The sequence below is a fragment of the Schistocerca cancellata genome, chromosome 1, assembly GCF_023864275.1.
Source record: "Schistocerca cancellata isolate TAMUIC-IGC-003103 chromosome 1, iqSchCanc2.1, whole genome shotgun sequence".
Lineage (NCBI taxonomy): Eukaryota > Metazoa > Arthropoda > Insecta > Orthoptera > Acrididae > Schistocerca > Schistocerca cancellata.
This window is the reverse complement of record NC_064626.1, coordinates 843148797-843162031: the sequence shown is the minus strand read 5'-3', so window position 1 is coordinate 843162031 and position 13235 is coordinate 843148797. Positions and strand designations below refer to the sequence as shown.

General features: G+C 40.4%; 1 protein-coding gene across 3 annotated transcripts in view; it reads left to right on the top strand.

Annotated features, from left to right (window-relative positions):
• Window positions 1-13235, top strand: part of LOC126188934 (proteasomal ubiquitin receptor ADRM1-B) — a 98058-nt gene that overhangs the window by 71053 nt on the left and 13770 nt on the right. For 2 of the 3 annotated variants that reach the window (XM_049930669.1, XM_049930658.1), the window contains exon 6: window positions 2699-2788. The exons of the other annotated variant lie outside the window; for it this stretch is intronic. In XM_049930669.1, the coding sequence (XP_049786626.1) occupies window positions 2699-2788 (90 nt within the window). The remainder of the gene's footprint in view (window positions 1-2698; window positions 2789-13235) is intronic. 3 annotated transcript variants of the gene reach the window in all.

The window sequence follows — 13235 nt, the reverse complement described above, 5'->3', positions numbered from 1 at the left end:
ATGTAAAAAGATATCTATGCAGCTATGTTTTTCTGCTTTGAAGTTTTTCAGGAGACAGTTTAGTGATTTATCAAGAACATAGACCACAAATTTAGTTGTTTTAAGATTTTTTTTTCCCAATGTCGAGTGCAAGAAGTTAAACGTGAAACCAACATTACACCAGATAAGATAAAAACCCAAAATAAATATTATCTTTTTAATTTAGACAGTAAATCTGCATGTGTGCTATGTTTTGAGACTACAAACTTTATAGTGTAACGGATTGTCAAGGTGATCTGTTCAGCAATCACTTATTTACAGTAGGCGCTAAAAAATGTAACAACCACCAGCTACAAATGAGGGGAGAAACGTGTCCATTCCAACAGTCAGCAGTAATACCTTGTGTTTTGGATCATGATAATAGTGAGACTGAAACTTTACATTACCAGCGGGACTGGTAGATACAGCCTTCATAAAGTATGGTGATTGTATGCACAAGATTATCCGCCACAGTAGCCATTTAGTAGATTATAATACACAAAAATGAGAAAAGCTGGATATTATTTACAGAGAGATCTAGTCAACTGCAAATTTGTTTTTTTTTTTTTTTCCTCGGTATTTATGACATTGTAATTCTCTCAGAGACAGCATAGGACCTGGAAGAGCAGTTGAACAGAATGTACAGTGCTTGAAAGGAGGATATAAGATGAACATCAACAAAAGCAACACGAGGATAATGGAATATAGTTGAATTAAATCAGGAAATGAGACACTTAAGCTAGTAGATGAGTTTTGCTATTTGGGGAGCAAAATAACTGATGATGGTCGAAGTAGGGAAGATATAAAATGTAGGCTAGCTATGACAAGGAAAGTGTTTCTGAAGAATAGAGATTTGTTGACATAGAGTATAGATTTGTCAGGAAGTCTTTTCTGAAAGTATTTGTATGGAGTGTAGCCATGTATGGAGGTGAAACATGGACAATAAGTAGTTTAGACAAAAAGATAATACAGGCTTTCGAGATGTGGTGCTACAGAATAATGCTGAAGATTAGATGGATAGATCACGTAACTAACGAGGAGGTACTGAATAGAATTCAGGAGAAGAGGAAGTTGTGACACAACTTGACTAGAAGAAGGGATAGGTTGGTAGGACATGTTATGAGGCATCAAAGGATCACTAATTTAGTGTTGGAGGGCAGTGTGGAGGGTAAAAATTGGAGAGGGAGACAAAGAGATGAATACAGTAAGCGGATTCAGAAGGATGTAGGTTGCAGTAGGTAGATGAAGTAGCTTGTCCAGGATAGGGTGGCATAGAGCTGCATCAAACCAGTCTCTGGACTGAAGACCACAACAACATTTAATACCTCCACTGTTCATGATTTATTTGTACCATGGAGAACAGAGTATATGAAATGCACTGGTATTACTGATGAAACTTCCCAGCAGAAGAATCGCATTTTAATATGTGAGGAAGTTTCTGCTGCAGAGTGAAAATTATTTTGGCGTGTTACTGGTGTACATGTCATTTCACATGCCTATTTCACATGTTGTTTCATATGACATAAATTGAAAATGAAATATTACTTTCATTGGAAAATTGTGGTTCAGTATTTGTTATAATTGCCACTTGAGAGATATAGAGAACTTAAATTTAACTAAGAAGAAAGGAGATTCCAACCAGTGACTCTTCCATCACCAGACTTCAACACTATGCATATTGCTGCAGGCATCTGTTTAACTCGTGCAAATTGTTTTGTACTTATCAGTACTCTGAAATCATTTCATTTTTAGAGGCAGTTTTTTGAGTTTTTTAAATTGTGGCACACTGCTTTAGGGAATTGCAAATTTCGACAAATATAGTGCTATGTTTTTCTGGTCCCAAGTGATGACAGAAGCTGCAGTTGATCCACATGTTATGGGTATGCTGTTCTTCATCCCAAAGTATTGTGTGGCTTGTGTACATTCCTCACTACAACAGTGTTAAAAATGTTAAGCCCTTGCATCATCGTATACAAACAAATTTCTGTTCTTATATACCACTGACGATCAGTAGTTTCAGATCAAGAAAGTACCGTGTAAGGGAATGTTTGCACACCGTTCCATTTGATGTAAATACTTCATTGGAATAAATGAAAGGCTTAACAGCTGATGGACATATTGACTACATGCCTGACATCCCAGGTATAGTATTTGGAACTCGGTGCAGTTTTTTTTAAATTTTGTTTTCATTGGTAGTTCTTTTAAATCCATTGCTTTTACAGCACACTATATTACCAAAAAGGTTTCAATTTAAAAAAATTCCTCTCCATAGTACATTTATGTGTCTGATTGATTACCACTTGCCAGTGAGTAGCTCCAGTATAAGCCCATAGTAGGATGACCTATTCATGGATAGAAAATTCAAACCAGTCACGTGTCCTCACTGTAATAGTTTGTGTGACTTCCTCAGCATTAGTTTCTGTGCTTTTACTTTCTGTTGAGTTGCAATCATGTAGTAGCTTCCATAATGATGACCGAGATAAAAGTATGTTCACAATTCATGTTAAAGATATTTACAGTATTTTGTTTTGTGTCCACAACTCTTACGAACAGGTTATAACTTCTGAAAGCTCCCCAGTAATTCCCATACTCTTTTTTTCGTGTTCTCTGGTAAGTGAAATATTCCTCTTGCCTATTGTAGATATTATCTCCTTCATAAGATTCGTGATGTTTCTTTCAGTTAATCCTCCAGCAATTCAGCTCAGTGATCTTCAGAACTTCTTATCTGGTCTCAATGTCCCTACTCCTGAAACTACTACTCAGAGAACAGGCAAGTAACACTAAACTAAAATAATTTTTAAAAAGCATTTCTGTAAACTCACTTATAAAAATTCAGAAACATTAAAGTTTGGTCCTTAAATGAATTGGTAATGTTTGAAACATATATACACACAGTTGGAAAGACAGCATGTTTCATACATGCCTTTGTTAGTTCTTTGACTTTCTTTCTAAGTAGCTTAACACTTTCATCTAGAGTACATGAACCTACTTCATCTAAATTTTGAATGTCTACAAACTATTTTCATGTCTATGGCACATGCAAATGAACTGAAGCAAATATCTTAGAAACTGTTATAGAAGTAATTATAATTCCTCCCCCCCCCCCCCCCAAAACACACACACACACACACACACACACACACACACACAAACAAACCTAAAGAACTCTCTTAAGTGTTTGTATGAGTATTCATATATCAGATTACCTGATGGACACTTCAAATATAAAAAATGGCATTAATATCTGTCACCAAGGCAGTATGAAACATTTAACTACTGTCATCATGATAAAAACTGATCCTTTTAAAAGGATACATTTATTTTGTGCACCCAGTCCAGCATAGATTAATGTAAAGGAGCCATGCTGTCTCAGAGGAAACACAAAACAAAATATTGTAAATTGAGCATATAAAATTGAAGAAATCTGAAATTTTCCATTTAATGCTGAGATGGAATGCAGTGGTAGTGATTATATTGAGGCTGATAATGATGTGAGCAACAGTGCAAGTCTCAAGTGTCCAATGAGCTAAAGATAGGAAGTTGTGGAAAATCTTTCATAAATTGGAGGAAAAATTCCATTAATGCAGCTGTGTCAGAAGTGGAAGAGAGAAAATGGTGACACATATTTAATGATTAAGTTACTTCTTTTTTACCAACTTGTAACCTTTTGTTGAAAACAACCCCTTCGTAGTGATGGTTTTAAGTGTTTGGCACCACAGATGGGTTAGGTACTTTCAATTATATCCTCTCTGACGTAGAGCTCATGTAAGGTGGGATTTGTCGTATTGTACAGTGATTACTTCAGGTGATGCATCCTAATAAGACATGGAGCACAATGCTGTTTTGAGGCCAAAGAAAATTGAAACTTCATGTTGGGGAGACTAAGGTTTCTAGATGTAATGACTGAATTGAGCAGATTTCCAGATCTAAATAAAAGAAACTATAAATGAGATATAATAAATATGTCTAATAGATATTAAACACTTCAAATGTATACCATAAAGGTACTTCCAAATGTTACATTGCAGCTGCTTGGTGGGTGTCTTCTATTTTCATTTACTAAGTGGTTCACTTGGAGGGAAGGGCGTTTCTAAAACCAATTTTACATTTGTAATTCGTCAGTATTTAAAAAGTCATTGTGTGTTTAAACAGCCATGAAAGGAGAAAATGGGTAAAATATACTTGATTTTGTAATATAACACACAATGGTGGTGTGAATATGTGGAATTATATTAATGTGTATAAAAGATGATGCTGTGTGTTCTGAGAGTTTCAGGTTCATAGAAGAGCAAGATTTCATGATTGAAGTATTTGTCATTTATGATATGGTAATGGTGGAAAGTTAAAATTGTTTGGTACAGTTATTATTTCCAGACATAACATTCATAGAAATCTTGATGCCTCATATTTCCCTTAAATCCAAACTGAAGTTTTTGGAGCCCACTGTGCACGCAATGTTTACTCATAGGATTTACTGTAACATTTTTACAAACATACAGAAAAATTTTGCTACAATTACCTTAAGATGGTTCATATTAATGTTCTTAAAGTACTGCATGTAGCACAAAAGTCATTCATGTGAAAATGATAGTTTTGCAACAGCTTTGTTATTTCAAAAGCTGATAATACTAATGTTAGTGCTCTACTTACAACAAGGTTTTTCTCTAAGTTCTTCAGTAATTTGGACATCATTTCAGACTTTTCTTCTTTGCTATTTACCTGAAGGAGGAACTGATCTGTGTTACTTTATATATCCTTTCTGCATAGTGATGCAGTTGTTTATTAAAAATATCGGAGCCTGTAGTGTACTATACATATACTTCATCTTTATGTCTGCATGTTGCTATACAAAATAATTTGTTTCACTTCCACAGAAACATTTTAGCAGTTGCTATGTTGCACAGAGATATGTAATATAGCTGTTCATGGACAACTATAACCAATATGTTGATCAAAATTACGTTGAGTGGTTTAGGTACAGCAAAATCCAAGCAATATGACATGACCACTTTTTCCCCTGATGGCTAAGTTGGCTGGTATTAATGTATGTGAGAAGGTGTAAAGCATTTCTCAGTGATCAAGAAAGAAGAAAAAACGCCCGCATCTCGTGGTCGTGCGGTAGCGTTCTTGCTTCCCACGCCCGGGTTCCCGGGTTCGGTTCCCGGCGGGGTCAGGGATTTTCTCTGCCTCGTGATGGCTGGGTGTTGTGTGCTGTCCTTAGGTTAGTTAGGTTTAAGTAGTTCTAAGTTCTAGGGGACTTATGACCACAGCAGTTGAGTCCCATAGTGCTCAGAGCCATTTTTTTGAAGAAAAAACTTTCTGTACTGAACATCAGCCATATAAAAAAAAAAAAAATCACTTCCAGTAAAACACTTGAATTGCTGCTGTTTGCATCCCGAGACAGAAATACATAGAAATCATCTGCCTTATCACTGATGCTTACGTGTTTAAATCTTGTTTGTAGTCAGAGGATAAGAAAGGTGAGTGAAAGAATTATGAAGTGCTCACTACAGACACAGATATTTGTAAAAGAAAACATTCAGTAGAAGGGACAAGACTCATTTTCAGGTTAACAGGATGTGTCAGAAATGTATGAAAAAATGGAAACTGCCATTAAAGAAAGTGGGGAGGAAATACAGCTGCCAAAACTGATGCACACAATTCTAAAAGGAAAAAGAGTGTGTAAGAATTCATAACAAAACAACAAACAAGGGTAAGGTATTCATGCAGAGTTCTTGATGTGTGAAGTAATCATACAAGCAGTTAAGCATGCAATAAGATTTCACAACTTGATTATTCTTTGCCTGCTAACAATACCAAGACATCTACAAATTTTCATGCCATGTGTATTTTTGGTAGGAAATGGATGTCAAAGAATGAAAATATGGCAACAATATAATCATGTCTAAAAGTACCCTCATTCAATACAGTTTGGCAGTTCTATCCAATTACTGCAGTAGGTAGAAAATACTGAAAATGAGCACCTTGCATCTGCAAATAATTAGCTATTTTCTGTGTCTAAACTGTTAGCAACACAGTGCCACCCACAGTTAAAGAGCAGCATGGATGTTCACCACCAGTTTCCCTCCACATTCACTGAGTAATAGAATAGACATGCTCTTTTAAGTGCTCTCTCAGGAAGAAATGCAAGTGATTTAGAACATGCGAACACACAGGATTGAATCTCAATGATCAGTCTATTTAGCAGTAAAAGCTCTGCTTAAGATGTTGTTATACACACCTTCCAAAGTGTGCAGGTGGCTTATGACATTGGAATGACACACACTGCTGAACACAAGTGGAATATCTTGTAGTGCTTCATGCAAATTATCATTGCATTGTTAGCTATTATAAGCAGATGATGTCCTTTACTGTACATCAAAAATTTTCATTGTTTTAGTGAGGTTAAGTGACACAACAGTGCTCATCTATGACACATTGTAGAAGGCATCACAAAGCCAGCTAAGTGTAAAGCCTGTGGAGTTTCAACCTCTGTTTACTTACATATACGTACATAAGATGGCTTATGGTATCTCCTGTCATAGTGAAACCGTATCACTAAATTTCTTTCAAAAATGTAGTTACTTAAAACTTTATATAAGACCTAATTTTTATTTGCCGTCTTTTGAAACATTGCAATAGCCACAATGCAGCCCCACTGTGAAGGCTGTTTCATGTGTGGGATGATTTAGTTGAAGTTCATAAGCAGCTGTAAATCATTCTGAAATGCTATCACACAATTGGAAGCTGCAGCAAATGGATGTGATGGGAAGATTCCCAAGTGTCATGTACCAGAAATACTATAGGTACTTAAAGTGCTAGCCTCTTCTGTGGATACTGTCTCCTGCAGGAAGTACACAATTTACCACTACTTGTCCACTTGAGGGGAAAGGCAGAAACCAGTGAGAACTAAAGGTGCGATACCTATCTACCCTAAGTAATGGTGGTAGTGTCTTCGATGGAAACTAAGGCAGTTAGACTCATTTTACCTGTTGGGATTATCTCCTGCATCCTGTGTTACGCGGAGGCAAACATAAAAGGGGTAGGGTCAGCTGCTCAAATGTAAGAAAAATAGTGGTACCCCTTAGGGAATTGGCAGCAAGGGCTGCAACTTCCTAGACTTGCACCACAAATTTGAGAATTGTAGGCTCCCTCCCCTCAATGGGTCAGGTGTGCACTACCCATTGGAGGCTGCTACAAAGGGGGGGGGGGGGGGGGGGGGGGCAAATTAATGTCCCCCACCCTGCCCCCACTGACAAGATGGGACTTTTGGGGAAAACTTAAGTGTATATTGAAAGAATAAGCTAATGCAGATGGTGGTGATGTATTTTTTTGTAGTAGACAGACTCAAATCTACAGAGATAAAGTCCAAGCTGCATGCAGTGTTGTTTGGGAAAGACTCAGTATGTGGATCTTTCTGTTGAACCCAGGACTGATCTCCAGATGCAAATGAAGACTTAAGAGAAACCCTCAGCTCACTTTCTTAAGTTCCTCGATAATTCTGTCATCATCAGAGGGTACTTTAATCATCCAACAATTAATTTGGGGTGGTTACAGTTTAAATAGTGGACATGCCATGATTTAATGTGAAATGTTATTACATTCCTTCTGTGAAAACCGAGAACATATAGTTCAGAAGCCCACTCATGTTGGAAATACAGGGTGATTCCCTGACGTTACGAATTTTCAGGGATGATGGATAATGGTAAGTGTATCAGTTTGAGATATAGGCACCTGGTTCAGTCCCTCCCAGGAACAGCACCTTACTATAGGCACCATTAGTGCTGGGTGGGAGGGTTTGGGTGCCTCAGTGACACTGAGAGCTATGTTGATGGTTGTGCAGCTACTGGCAGGATCACCCAAACAGGACAGACCTCAGTGGAGGGGACTGATGAAGAAAGTCTCTCAACTATATGGTGTGAGGGTTGTGGTTCCCCCCCCCCCCCCCTGCCCCCTCCCCTCCCGGAAGCTCCACCTGCAGTGGTTGGTACAGGCCTGGTGACACTGGGTTTCCTGATCTGGGAAATGGCCAGCTCAGTGAGATCTCTCCTACCATAAACCCTAGGCATAATCAAGGGACGACTATTATGTGCAGTGGTGGAATGTTGAGTTTTTTGGAGAATGAGGTCTTGGCTTCACTACCTGGTCTGTGGACTGCAAGGAAGGTATGCACCTCTACAAAAGAAACTTTCAATCTCAAAGTATACTATCTGCTGATGAGGTGAATGGTTGTTGAGGTAAAACACTACTGGGCAAACTCTGGAAGCACCTGCCCCCCTCTCAGTTCTATAAGGCTTGCTTAGGCTCATGGAGCTCTTTTTTTGCCAACGTTTGTTTCCCTAGCACCTTGTGGGATACCTATTAAGTGACATAAATTCATTTCTGCTCCCGACGGGATGACTGTACTGTTATTTCGATTGCAGGATGTCAGGGATTTTCTCTGCACTGAGGCTGGGTATTTGTGTTTTCATCATCGTTTGGGAAAGTGGCGAGACTGGACAGTCAAAAGATTGAGAATTTATACAGTCACTGATAATGATGCAGTTGCAGTTGAGTACTCCACAAACCATATATCCATCATCTAGTATCAAGTAGTACCTATGCCCACCCAACAAAGCTTGGTTGGTCAGTCCTTCTGAGTAGTAGTCTCAGAATTATTGTAACTGGGCACTAGTTTACCATAACACTTATGGTGTAATCAAGAGAGCAGAGGCATTGGGGGATATTGCTGGTCCCATAAAAAGTGGTAAATGACTTTGTAATGGAACACTTATAGCTGAAACTGCCATATCACACCAAGGATTTAAGCTTCTGGGATGATGCAAGGGTAAAGGTAACAATCCTGGTGTGCTCGAGTTACATAACACCCTTAACTTCTGAAAATGTGTGGTTACCTGCTCCGATATATTGGAGATGGAACCTGAGGATTTACGTGCAAAATGGAAAAAGAGGGTGTCACAGAAGTGCAGAACTAGATGAGGAGAGTTAATGGCACATTGGACAAAAACTGCAACATTTATTCTTAAGTTCAACCGTCCAGAATTACCTGAATATTCTTGCAGGCTGTATCAGTCTTAAGATTCAACCAATCATTCCAACCCAACCCAATGCGATGCTTCCAATGTCAAAGATTCAGTCATACCACTATGGCATGTAGTGGGAGGTCTACTTTTGGAAATTGCTGAGTGTCAGCTCACAGATCTGTCAATTCATCTACACTTTCTCTGAAAGCATAGACTGCTCTGGGGATAACCCAGTACAGAGCAAGAAGTTCGGGATTTATAATGAGGAAAGAAAAATTCAGGAGTTGAGAGTTAGGGGATGCATACTTTACAGTGAAGCTAAAATAAGCTTTCAAAGCTATCAAACATCCAATGTTTACTACTTCTATTGAATTGGCCCTGAAGAAACCAGTTACCAAATGTAAAGCTTCTAAACAAACCCAGATTGCAGATTCAAATGTGAGTAAGTGCACTTGTCAATCTCCTTATGGGGTGTAAAGCTACACTTTAACTGGAAATTCGGGAGCCATCAGCAACAGTCTTGGTACCTCAGCCACATACCACTTCACACAGTCAGCCCATTAAACACTCCTCCCACAAGTAAGGATAATTGCCACACAGGAAGCTGTTAAAAAGTGGCAACTAAATCTTCGGATCGACTGGTAATCTCCCTTTCTGATGGTCATATTACTGTTGAGGGCGTTGATATCCACATGAAGGAACCAAAGAGTTGGGCACCATTTGATGTTCCCCTTGACCTCCTGGCAAAATCACCACTGCCAAGGGGTAATGACAAGGACAACTGTCACTAATCAGTAGCTCCACAGGGACTGGGTGGCAGTGGAACTTTTATGGATGCCAATTGTGTTTGGAACAATTGCAGCTCCTGGCCCAGGACAGACTGTTTTGCACTTGCTTACAAGAATTCATTTTAAAGTCAGCGACACACCTGCATTAAGGCACTACCACCCGTATAGGAAGAACAATGTTACTGAAGATCTGGTTAAGGGTGAAATGGCTGTTTTCGTTGGTGGCAGATGCCACACCTCTCCTGACCCTCTTACCATGGCCATACACAGTTGCAGTGGAAGTCCTTAAGCCAGTTAATATCACATTGTGTCCTTTACATTTTCCACCTCATGATCTGTTGGATGGAAATGCATTGACAGAACTCATCTGGGCACTGCCCTGGCCATTACTCCTCGTGGGAGACTGCAGTGCACACAGGGTGTTGTAAGGCTTGGCTACCACTTGCTCTAAGGCTTTTATTATTGAGTACATTGTCCATTCAGAGAATATCATCCTTTTTGCACTGGTCGGGTAACACATTTCCAGAGGTACAGGATCATCATCAGCCATTGACCCCCCCCCCTTTTTTTTTTTTTAACTCCTGAGCTTTTACCGACTCAGTTCAGTGGGAAGCAGTGCACAGATTTGCATTCCAGTGACCAGTTTCTTGTGTGGATTCGTCTGCTGACTTGAATGGTGGTCGACAGAAGACCACAAAGATGGGTGGTTCAGAGGGCAAATTGGTTGATACATTCAGCAGGCCATCTTCCAATAACAGGATTGTGCCCAGGAGATAGTGGACCATATCACATCTGAGATCCAGTGAGCTGCCTCAGATTCCATCCCCCATATAACAACCACCTCAGACTGTTGTCAGTCACTTGGTGGAATGATAAATGTCACTCGGCAGTCAGAACCAGGTGCACAGCTTTACAGAAATTCAAACACCATCCAACTACAGAAACCTTGGTGTCTTCAGATATGCGAGGGCACAAGTGAGCGATAAAAGAATGGAAGGCATTTTTGCTTCCGTTAATTGGTCCACTTCCACTGCACGAAGTTTGGAACTAAGTAAAGCAGGCTTCATGCAAAGGCAGTACGCCTTTTCACGGCCTTGTTGAGAAATGCAATGTTGGTGGTCATACCTTGAACATGTGGCTGAATGTTTAGCTATCACAGCGTCATACGGACTAACTCATACATTCGAGGTGTTCTATAGGACTGTGGAGATGAAGAGACTGCTTTCCTTCTTGTGTAATGAGTTGGTCTACAATCTTTCATTCTCCATATGGGAACTGGAGTCAGCTCTGTTAGTGGCCAGACAATGCTCCATGACCTGATCGGATTCATTATGCCATGCTCTGTTATCTGTACCCTGAAGCCATAGTCAAGCTTGTATCTTGTTTGTCATATCAGGTTTGATGGACAGTACCCCACAACTGGGAATGAGCCAATGTTAATTCCATTATGGCCTCATTGTACAGCAACATTATTCTCCAGTGGAATTGTAGCAGTTTTTCCGCTACCTAGCTGAGCCAGGATATCTTTTGTGCACTTCACCTGCATTCTGCATTGCCCTTCAGGATACTGTGTTTCCGGCAATGCAGACCACAGCCCTTTGTGGATACTGGGGATATTATAAGATTCATGCTTCCTGTGACAGGGTGTCAGCCAGAGTATGTTCATATGTCTACACTCATGTCTCTTAAATACCTTTGGAGGCTGTGGCTGTGCCACAATGCCATTTGCATTGTTTACCTACCTCCAGATGGTGAAGTGTCTTTGAATATACTGTTTTCGTTGGTTTCTCAGCTCCCTATACCTTTCTTAATGTTGGAAGGACTTGAAAAATTTACTGGCACAACTTGACCTTTGCCTCTAGTTAGTACTGATACCCCATACACTTCAGTGTGGTGCACAGAACCTTATAGGCCACTGACCTTTCCATTTGTAGCCCTTGTGTTCTCCCATCTATCTGCTGAAGAGTCCATGATGACCTTTGTGGTACTGACAACTTCCTAAACTTCCTACCCCTCCCTTTGGCTGCCTGCTCAGACGGGCCCTCCGCCACACACCGTTGGGTGGCTTGCGCAGTATAAATGTAGAACAGTGCTGACTGGAATGCTTTCACTTCTGCTGTCAACCTTGGCTCCCTGCCACAGGCAGATATCAAAGAGGCTGTGCAGAACATAACTATAGCCATTCTTTCGGCAGATGATCTGTTCCTCGTGTCTGCTCCGATGAAAGACAGTGTCGTGGTAGAATCGCAGAGGCTATTAGAGATTGTAGGCGGGCTATTCAGTGCCACAAACAGCACCCATCAATGGAGCAACTAGGGGCTCCAGTGCACCACCTAGTAAAACAATGGAAGCGAGAATGCTGAGAGTAGTACATGTCAACAATTGGACAATGTACATCTTCTTCATAGGTTTGGGCTAAGATCAGACATCTCTATGGATGCAAAACACCTGCAGGTGTACCTTGTATTACATTGACTGGCACTGTCTGCACTGTCCCAGATGCTGTCACTGAACGTTTTGCTGTGTTCCATGCTCATAGCTCAGCATCTGAGAATTATGAGCCTGCTTTTAGTGTCCCAAAACAACAGTTGGAGTGAAAGAAGTTACCTTTTACTACACACCACCTGGAACCATACAATGCTCCACTCAGTGTGTGGGAATTTGTGTGTCCTAGTCCACTGCCCTGACACAGCTCCAGGGCCAGACTGCATCCACAACGAAATGATCAAGCACCTACCAGTGGATTGCCAGCGTCGTATCCTTGCCATCTTTAACAGCACCTGGAGTGAGGGTGAGTTCCCATCATGTCATTGTCCCAGCACTGAAATCAGGTAAGCATCTTCTACAGATGGACAATTATCGCCCAATAAGTCTCACCAGTGGTCTCTGTAAGTTGCTTGAATGCATGGTGAGCCAGTAGCTGTGTTGCTCCTTGAGTCTTCAGATCTTGTAGATCTTGTGACTCCGTCCCAGGGTGATTCTTGCCAAGGCCATTCCTCTACTGATAATCTGGTTTACCTGGAGTCTGCCATCTGAACAGCTTTTGCCTGACGTCAACACCTTATACCGGTCTTCCCCCACCTGAAAAAGTCTTATGACACCACATGGTGACGCCATACCTTCGCTCCCTTACCAAGTGGGGTCTCTGGGGTCCACTACAGATTTTCATCCAGAACGTCCTGTCACAGTGTACGTTCTGGGTTTGAGTTTGTGCTTCCCAAGTACCCCTCAATATCCAAGAGAATGAGGTGCTGCAGGGCTCTGTACTGAGTATTCTTCTTTTTCTAGTAGTCTTAAACCATCTCCCCTTTCCAAACACAGTAATTCGTCTCCCACAATGGTGGCCTTGATTAGGGATTATGATTTGCAATCTGAATCCTCTCTGAACTTCAGTTGTTTCATCTTC